This window comes from Propithecus coquereli, unplaced genomic scaffold (genome assembly GCF_000956105.1).
Source record: "Propithecus coquereli isolate 6110/MARCELLA unplaced genomic scaffold, Pcoq_1.0 Scaffold265, whole genome shotgun sequence".
In the NCBI taxonomy this organism is placed as follows: domain Eukaryota; kingdom Metazoa; phylum Chordata; class Mammalia; order Primates; family Indriidae; genus Propithecus; species Propithecus coquereli.
The window spans coordinates 2,384,433-2,394,411 of NW_012148230.1; the positions used below are offsets into that span (position 1 = coordinate 2,384,433).

At 36.9% G+C, this 9,979-nt stretch overlaps 1 protein-coding gene across 2 annotated transcripts in view; it reads left to right on the top strand.

The window, feature by feature from the left end:
* FER (fer (fps/fes related) tyrosine kinase) overlaps positions 1 to 9,204 on the top strand; it is a 403,356-nt gene extending 394,152 nt beyond the window's left edge. The window contains exons 19-21 of one of the 2 annotated variants that reach the window (XM_012647371.1): positions 3,405 to 3,559; positions 8,101 to 8,223; positions 8,968 to 9,204. In XM_012647371.1, the coding sequence (XP_012502825.1) occupies positions 3,405 to 3,559; positions 8,101 to 8,223; positions 8,968 to 9,110 (421 nt within the window). In that variant the 3' untranslated portion in view covers positions 9,111 to 9,204. The remainder of the gene's footprint in view (positions 1 to 3,404; positions 3,560 to 8,100; positions 8,224 to 8,967) is intronic. The other variant, XM_012647372.1, reaches the window with a different exon arrangement.
* Positions 9,205 to 9,979: the final 775 nt, after the last annotated feature.

Consider the following 9,979-nt stretch of genomic DNA (forward strand, 5'->3'; position numbering starts at 1 on the left):
AATCATAGCTTATAAGTAGTAAACAACTTGGGCCAAAGCAGCATTGCAAAGGAGAGCACTGGCTCAGCCAGCCTCGTGGTTATTCCTGGCTTACTGCGCATTTGCTGTGAGAGTGAACGTAGCCACAGAACAAGGTACCCAGATAGTGAAGAAAATGCACTCATCTACATTGCCTGCTGGCATCGGAGTTTCTGTAACTGCTCTCTGTTCTCATCTGATCCTCAATTAGCCTATCTCATATTCTGTATGACTCGTAAGACAACTACGGTACACACTCAGAAGGTTGACTTTGAATCTTCAACTAAGATTACTCAGCAGACATAAGTGGAACATTTCCATCTCCTTTGGGCAGTGAGCAGCCTTTGCTGTTATATCCCTCTGCGTGTGGTGAGATATAGCTATCTCTGATACCTCCCGCGAATGACAATGCCAGCCTATTATGGGATTTCTCACCTCTGAATTTCTACAGAATTTGCTGTCTGTAATACACAGGCTAACACTGGTGGTTCTCTAGCAGTTTCTCACGTGAAGAGGCAGGGAGAGCTAGTGTGTCTCCTAGAGTGTCTGGCTCAGGACTGGGCAATAGTAGGCTTAATAAGGAAGGGAATGGAGAGAAGAGGAGGAAGAAAGGTATATGTCTGCCTTATCTCCCAAATGAAATTGTCAGCTTCTCAGCCCAGAGACCATATCCTTTTTCCTATCTCCTTTAATACTTGAGTATGCAGTGCATGCTTATGGCCTAAGGTTTTATTTAATTCATAGATTATCTCAAAAAGATATACTATTTCCATTCACTTGAACTTAATACAGCCCAAAGGAAGTAGCATTTTCTGTAAATGTTATTGAAATTTTATTTACAATGAATTCAAGATATCTCTAAATTAAATTAGTTGTAAATGGGCCCCTCAGAACTATAATCCTCACTTCAGAGGACAAATCTCTAAGCTGGTGGTACGATGAAGATAGTTACAACAACAGAAGTATATGTAGTTGTAAAACGTAAGTGTTACTATAAGGAAAGTACTAACAATGAAATCCCATAAACGACTAAAATGCTACAGTGAATAAAAACTCATTCTGACCAAGGGTAGTGGCATTTGGCCCACTGACTAAGGTTGGAAGGGGCATGCTATGGTACCATTGTACCTCTGTCAAAAAGTCTAAAAAAAAAAAAAAAAATCAGTTGACTATATATGTATGGATCTATTTCTGGATCTTCTCTCTATGCCGTTCAATTGAGCTATATATTTTTTTTGACCAATACCAAACTGTATTGATAACTGTAGTTTCCTAGTAGGATTTGAAATCAGGTTAGGCAAGTCCTTCAACTTTGTACATCTTTCTTAAAATTACTTTAAGATAGAACCCTTGCATTTCCATACACATTTTAGATTCAGCTTATCTGGTTCTACAAAGATATCTGCTATAATTTTGATCGGGAGTACTTTGAGAAGAATTGCCATCTTGATAGTGAGTCTTCATGGATAAGGAATATCTTTCCATTTATTTACACATTTATGATTTTTTTCAGTCAAGTTTTGTACTTTTAAGTATAAGGACTTAATTGTCTTTTGCTACATTTATTATAGGTATTCACCTTATGGGTGCTACTATAAATGGAATTATATTTTCCAATTATTTGCTGCTAATATACAATACTTTTTTGTATATTACAATAATGCTTTTTGTATATTAATCTTTTCTTATATAACCTTGCTAAATTCATTTATTATTATAGATCTTATTATGCAAATTCCCTGAGCTTTTCTGTTATATAAAAAAGATCAGATCAGCAAATAGTTTTATTTCTTCTTTTATGTCTTAGGACCTCCAGAACAGACATCCCTTTGAGTACAAGTGTTGAAAGCAGGCATCTTTGTCTTGATCTCAGTGGAAAACAATTTAGTCTTTCACCATTAAGTGTGATGTCAGTGAATTCTTTGTATATGTCCTTTGTCAGGTTGAAAAAGTTCCTTAATATTTCTAGTTTGTTGAGAGTTTTATCATGAATGGGTGTTGAAAATGCTTTTTCTGCATCAATTGGAATTATCACCTGTTTTCCTCCTACATTCTGTTAGTATAGTGAATAACACTGATTACTTTTCAAATGTTAAACCAACCTTGCATTACTAGAATAAGCTCTACTTGATCATGATGCGTTATCCTTTTTATATACAGCCCTCTGTATCCATGGATTCCACCAACCAAAGATAGATAGAAAATATTTGGGGAAAAAATGGATGGTTGTGTCTGCACAGAACCTGTACAAATTTTTTTCCTTATCACTATTACCTGAACAATACAGTAGTATAACAATTATTTGCATTGTATTAGGTATTAAAGTAATTTAGAGATGATTTAAAGTATACAAGAGGATGTGTGTAGGTTATATGAAAATACTATGCCCTTTTATATCAGGGACTTGAGCATCCTCAGATTTTGGTATCCAAGGGAAGTTCTGGAACCAATCCCACACAGTACAAGGGATGACTGTATATGAATTTGATTATTGAATGTGCCCCCCACTAGAATTAAGCTTTGTGTTTTGTTCACTGCTGTATTCCATGGCAGAAAAGGGTGATCAGGAAAGATCTGAGGAGAGGGAATTGGGGATAAGAATGAATGAAGAGGAGCCAGCTAGTGCAGAGGCTCTATGGTGGAAACAAACTTACCTCATTTAGGGAATTCATCCTGAATTTGGGAACAAAAAAAAAAGCATAGTATGGCTGAGATATAGTGAGTGATAGGGAGAGTGAAACAGATGAAGTGAGAGACAGGGCCAGATTATCATGTAGGGTTGCGCCTGCTACAGATGCAGTAGAACAAGAGTTACCAACCTCTCTGGCACTTGAGCCATTTTCTACCCTTTGGGAGGCTCTAGGGCTAGTCTTTTGGTAGCTACCAGCCACATACCGCTATTTAATTAGCTAAAAGTATATAAAATAAAAAATTCAGTTTGTTAGTCACACTAGTCACATTGCAGGTGTCCAATAGCACATGTGGCAAAATGGCTACCTTTGGATAGAGAACATTTCATCATCACAAAAAGTACTGCTGGGAAATGCTGCCACAGGAAAGCCAGTCAAAGGAGAAATAATGCCAAGTTTGCTTAGCCTTTCTTCTGTGATGTTCTCTTTTAACCCTAGAATCAGTGTTTTCCTATTTAAATGGAAATATATGTGGTGCCTAGAAAACCAGCATGTGGCCTGTTCCATATGCAAATGTTCTTATGGATGATTTTTACCTATGACAGAAAAGATAGGAAGAACTGGTAAATCACAAGCATTCTTAACCTCATTATAAATACATTGCAAATGTAAAAATGCAAAGTGTGGAAGTTATAAATGTGAAAGCGCCTTTCAATTTGTTTTAATAGGTGTTTTCTATGTCTTATTGTAACCTAGGGACCTTGCTGCAAGAAATTGCCTAGTAGGTGAAAATAATGTTCTGAAAATCAGCGACTTCGGAATGTCTCGTCAGGAGGATGGTGGAGTATATTCATCTTCTGGCTTAAAGCAGATTCCCATTAAATGGACAGCACCAGAAGCTCTTAATTATGGTAAGAATAGACTGGTTTCCTTTTTTGGTGGTAAAAATGGACTGCATCAGCACAAAGCATTCATAAGCCATATCACAGGGATAAAACAAAACCAGAACTATTTGAGAATCAATACAAATGATGAGTAAATAGTCATACCTATGAGCACAGACTTAATTCGTTGAAATTATTGATCAGGTTCCTATATGTAAGATTGCTAGATAAAAAAAGTGGATATACTTACAAGCACTTTATTAGAGAATTTTTCATTTTATCCAAAAAAAGATTATTTTTACTTGTCAGATTATACACAAAGTGGTTCTGGACCATTTCTTTTGAATGTCTAATAATTAGTCCCATAACCTCTTTTAATGTTAGGTTCCTAAAATATTAAGTCAATTCTTTAGTTTCTTACTCTGAAATTGACACAGGGTTTCTTTGCCTCTCAGTCTCTGGAACTGGTATAAATCTTGAGGAAAAAGGAGATGGTAATTACATTTTAAAACAGCAGGGATTTTTTTTCACTTGAATTTTCATGTATCATTATAATTGGAAATAAATTCAGCTTGCATTATCTGTGGTTGGGATGAAATGGGCCAAAACAAGATGGACAACAGCTCAAGAATTTAGGGGGGAAATTAGAAATTACATTGTCATTAAGGGAAGCAGCATATGAGCCATGAATTGGTGAGTGGGCATGGTATGTTTTTGAATAACAATATCATAAAGTGATTCTTTGATTTAAAATGAAAAATTACTTCATAAAAAATGATTTTTAATTGAGGCATTAAGTTAAAGCAGTTATAAATGCCTTAAATGAAAAACGAAGTTTTTTCTAATTGGTTAATTTTATGGTATATGAATTTCACCTCAAAGTGAAAAATTTAGTGGCATTTAGTACAATTCACAATGTGGTGCAACCAGTACCTCTCTAGTTGCAAAACATTTCCATCACTCCAAAATAAAACCCTGTAACCATGAAGCATTCTCCCCAACTCCCTCCATTCCTCCCTTCCCCCAGCCCCTGGCAGCCACCAATCTTTTTGTTTCTGTGGATTTACTTATGCTGAATATTTCATATACAATACATGGTCTCTTGCATTTGGCTTCTTTCACTTAGCATAATGTTTTTGAGGTTCATCTATGTTGTAATATGTATCGGCACTTCATTCTTTTTAGGACTGAATATTATTCCATTGTATGGATGTACCACAATTTAGTCATTCATCTGTTGTATATTTGGGCAGTTTTCACCTTTTAGCTATTGTGAATAGTGCTACCACTGTGCACAGGTACCTGTTTTCAGTTATTCTGGCTATATACTAGGAGTTGTGGGGTAATTTGATGTGTAGCCTTTTGAGGAAATATTAATACCAAATTTTTTCCAGATAAAGCTTTTGAATGTAATTGGTTTGGAAGTTGATTGTAGCTGGTACAGATATCCCAAGATACTAATACTCACCCCTAGCAAGAGAAGCTTTTGTGAGCTTTCAATTCCACTATTCCTCAGAATCTAGAGAGAACAGACCTGCTGTTTTTCATAACAGTTTTTCTTTGGGGTGGTGGTATTACTCTACGGTAGGATTACATTACTAAGGGTAACAGTCATAGGATAAAAGACAAGATTGTAACACTTACATTTACACAGAAGGTTTTTCAGCACCTGAGGGAGATATAACTGGACTTAGGAGTCCCTAAAGCCTTACCAGTAAAATCCAACCCTCCAGAATTTGGTCTTAACCCAGTTTGCCAGATTCTCTACATTGTGTAGCCATTAAAAGTCCTCTTACTATTAAGCAATTATGCCAAGTAAAATTCTGCCTTTCCTTCACAGTGTATTTTAGTTGAATTTCAAGCTGACTAAAGCACTATATTTATAAATTGAAGTTCTAATTCTGAATACCTCTAACAGACCTAACTAAGTAAAGCATTTTGTTAGCAGTGAGGGACATTTTTTAGCAGTCTTTATTATTATTTATAATTTTATGAAACAGAACAATTTAAATGAGAAGGAAGAAGAAATTATAGTGGTAAATGAGGGAGTTCCTAAAAGAATCTCTAGGCTTTCTCATGGCAACCTTGAGAAGTAGTTTTAGTTCTCACAGACTAAAATTACTGATGATTGGCCTTAAATCCTAGCATTTTTAACAAGAGGAAATATCTTATGAAAGTCCTTATTTCTGGTTGCTTCTTTCATGTTTTATATAAGTATCATTTTGTAATCGATGGTAAGATTTTGCCTCATTTCCAAGGGTGTTTTCCACTGATTTTCTTCACTCTTGCCTCAGAATAGGTAAAATGCTGCTCAAATCTCCCATGAAGTGTGGGATCAGGGTAGATGAAAGAAACCGCCTTGAAACTTTGTCTTAGGTCCATAGAATTCAATTTACTGTTGTTATTTAACTTTTGAAAAGATTATGCATGTATGGACTTTAAAAAAATCAAGCAGTACTAAAGGGCCTATAATGAAATGTAAACTCCTCCCCCACCCACAGGATTCCTTTTCCTAGAGGCAGATACGCTTATCACATTCTCATAAACGGCTGAGAATAAGCACTCTGAAATGGGGAGGAGGCAAGATTTTTAGTAAAAAGAGTCCTGCATCACTCATCAGGAGATCTCCCAATTATGTCACTAGCTACGTGACCTTGGCAAGCCATCCACTACTCTGCACCTACCTTTCCTAATTTGTAACATGAGAATGATAGTGCCTGGTCCCCGCAGGATGTTGTGAGACTCAAATGAGACATGGCAAAGTAGCAAAATGCTATCCAACTGTAAGTTACTCTTGGCCAGTTAAAATTATCCAGCAAAACCAGGTTCAAAGGTCAGGATTATAAGGCTTCATTTCTGGAGTGGGATCTTGGTTTATTTCTTGATCTCTGCCCAGATGTTACCTCACAAAGTAAGATATTTGACAACTTATACTTTCTTAAAGAATTAGTTTTAACTTGTAGCCATTGAATGACTTACATGAAAAGAGTTGATATCCAGACATGAAAGTTAATCTTCTTACCAAACAGCATAGTGAATGTCCATAATTACTGTCTACTAAGAAGGACGCTAATTCACACAGCTGGAGCTGATAATCAGTAAGTACACTCCAAATGCTGACGTCAGAGCAGTTATCATAGTGCAGGCATAACTCTTGTTTTCATTTTATGTACCTTTTTTAAGAAACAGAAAAGGCCATCCTATTTTAAAGCAATACTGCATTTTTAGAGGAGGGGCATTTACAAATCCTGGAGTTAAGGGAGGAAGCTACAAGAGGGAGAGAAAATGAAATCATTTAAGAAGGCTTTTATACCACTGCAAAAGGAATTTAGTTATATGCCCTATATGTAAAAGTAAATAACTATGTTAAAAACATCTAGGAAACTCTTAGCTTGTTGGAGAGGCTAGAGATTAGAAAGGATTTTCTGCTTCCCCTCCCTCGATTTCACATCCATCTCCAGAAAACATCTTGTATTGGTTTTTATCTCTGTGCTTCTCTAGAAAACTACCCAAAAAATTCTAAGAGCTTAGCTCACGTAGCTCAGTAAAACAGGTGCACCAAGATGTTTTGACAAAACAAGGCACCATGTAATTTAAGGAAGTTGTTTTTATCAGCCGGCTATGTTAATTTCCACTCTATTCAAAACACAGAAAAATATATTTTCCATAAATGAAACTATCAGTGGAGAAAATGAGACCTTTAAGCATGTAAGAATATCTGTAAACAGTGATGAGTAAAAAATTGAAGTTAAGGAACTTTCCTTATTGCTTTAAGTTTGTTTGTAATTTTAGAGGAAAGAAAATGATGCAGGCAGAAGACAAAATTGTAAGAATCCAACTTATTTAATCTCCTAGGCATTGATGTGTACATCTTTTTTATATAAACCATCCATCTCATTCGGATACTACAGGGAAAGTAAGCTTGTATGCTGGCTGAATATTTGTTCAGGGGCACGGGGGAGTCAGGAGGGAATGATTTGGAAGCTAGTTTGGTTAAACTAGCAGCCTGAAGACTGTTCATTTAATTGATAATATTATTAGTCCTGGAATGTAAAACCACTAAAGAGAATAGGAAGAGTAGCTATTGAGTTCCTTTGGCAAGTTTTAATACAATCATGCACCACTTACCAACATTCTGAGAAATGCGTCATTAGGCAATTTCCCGTTGTGTGAACATAGAGTGTACTTACAACAACCCCAGATGGTGTACTCTACCACACACTTAGGCTGTAGGATAGGGCCTGTTTGCTGCAAACCTGCACTGTACAACATGTTAGTGAATACTGTAGGCAGTTGGAACACAATGGTAAGTATTTGTGTATCTAAACATAGAAAAGGTAACGCATTGTACTATGATGTTAGGATGGCTATGATGTCAGTAGGTGATAGGAATTTTTAGTTCTATTGTAATCTTATGGGACTACTATATGCGGTCCATCATTGACTAAAATATTATGTGGCACATGACTGTATGTTAATATGTAACTGACATAGACATACATGACCAGAAAGGGCCACCTACTTGTCCTCTGTGCCTCACCTGCTTATGGTGGTTGTTCCTCTTCCAGGGAGATACAGTTCTGAGAGTGATGTGTGGAGCTTTGGCATCCTCCTCTGGGAGACCTTCAGCTTAGGGGTCTGTCCATACCCTGGAATGACAAATCAACAAGCAAGAGAGCAAGTGGAAAGAGGTGAGCCAAAGACAGGGGTGGTTAGTGTTCACATCCAGCCCCAGGGGCAGGCAGCGTGTGCTGGCCAGATTGCCAGTGTGTGTATGTGGGGAGGGGGGTTAGAGAGCAGAGATGTTAGATAAATCTGCTCTTGAACCCCATGGAAGATCTTGTACAACAAAAACACACACACAGTTTAAAGGATTCTAACACTTTAGGAGAGCTACAGGCTTTTCTTCTATCCCTCCCCTGCCTGGCATAGCATCGTCAGAGGTGTGCCATTTACTGTCCGAATCAGGTACTGGAAGATGCCTTTGTAATTTCCTTCCTACCTTCCACACACATCTATACATACAGTGCCAGGAATATGAATGTGATTCATATTCATTTTTATTTCACTATTGAATTAGTGTTTATAAAATCCTCATCTTGAAAAATAGGTTGTAGGGATGATTTATTAAAACTCTGCCCACAGCATCTAATTCTGAAAGCGAATATTGGAGCAACTAAAATATCCATTTGTATATGCTGTATCTTACCTCAGACTCTGACAAAGGAACAAAAAAAGACGTTCTTTAAACTAGAAGGTGAGTCTATGGCTCTATAATATTGAATTCTGCATCGGCATGCCCTGAAATGGATTTTTTGTTTCTATATATGTGTAAAATAAGGTACTAAAATTTAAAAACTGCACTGTGCCTTATGTGACTATTTAAATCTTATCTCTATTCTAAATTCTCTGTTCTTCTCCTCTTCGGTCTTCAGGATACCGGATGTCAGCGCCCCAGCACTGTCCAGAGGATATTTCTAAAATTATGATGAAATGTTGGGATTATAAACCTGAAAACCGCCCTAAGTTCAGTGAACTTCAGAAAGAGCTCACTGTCATCAAGAGGAAAATCACATAGTGACAGAACAGTGTCAAACTCAGTTTTCAGGACTCTGTCCTCCAGTAGATTAATATGCAGTTCTCGTTAACGATGAGTTTATGCCACATTACCTGCAACAGTCTTCTAAGGTTTTTTATTAACTGGGTTTTTAAAAATATGTTCTACTTAAAAAATGTCAAAGGCAAATTTGTTAAAGAAATAGCCCTACCACAAACTTTATTAGCTAAATCCTACCATTTCAAGACATTGCAAATAGAAAAGCACAGGCTCTAAATGTGTGAAGGATAAAAGATCTTTTTCACACCCAGGACTATTGCTGTTTCTACTTTCGGCACAGCTTGTGGGCTGCTGTCCTGTGCCACCGACCCTACCCAATTGGTGCTATAAACTACATTGGTAATGCCATGTTTGCAGGACACATTCCAACCATAGTTGGCTTCTACTCTGCTAAGGCAAGATTATATTTGTAAACATAATTTTATATGGGGAATTATTTGGACCTCCTGCAGTTTTCTTTTCTTTCTTGCCAGAAATAAGCCCAGTGTAAGAATCACCACGCTATTGCATTATTAGTAAAGTTGTCGTTTTCCTCCTTTGGGCATCAGAAAATAATGCATGAAATGTCCTCAAACAGCACGCTGTTAGAGTTGAGGCAGCTTCTTTTAATGGGTGTTATAGAGAGCTGTGACGGCAAGAAGCAAGTTTGAACAAGAAAGTGGTCTGGAGAAAAGACCAGCTAGAATGGTCATCAAAGTAGAAAATATAAAATCCACCTTTTTATCAGAGTTGTTATGCCTTTAAAAACACACATATACACGTGTCCCTTTATGGTCCAAATTCAGCAAAAAGGTCCTAGGAAATGTTTCGGGAGTTCATAGAGTGAGCCC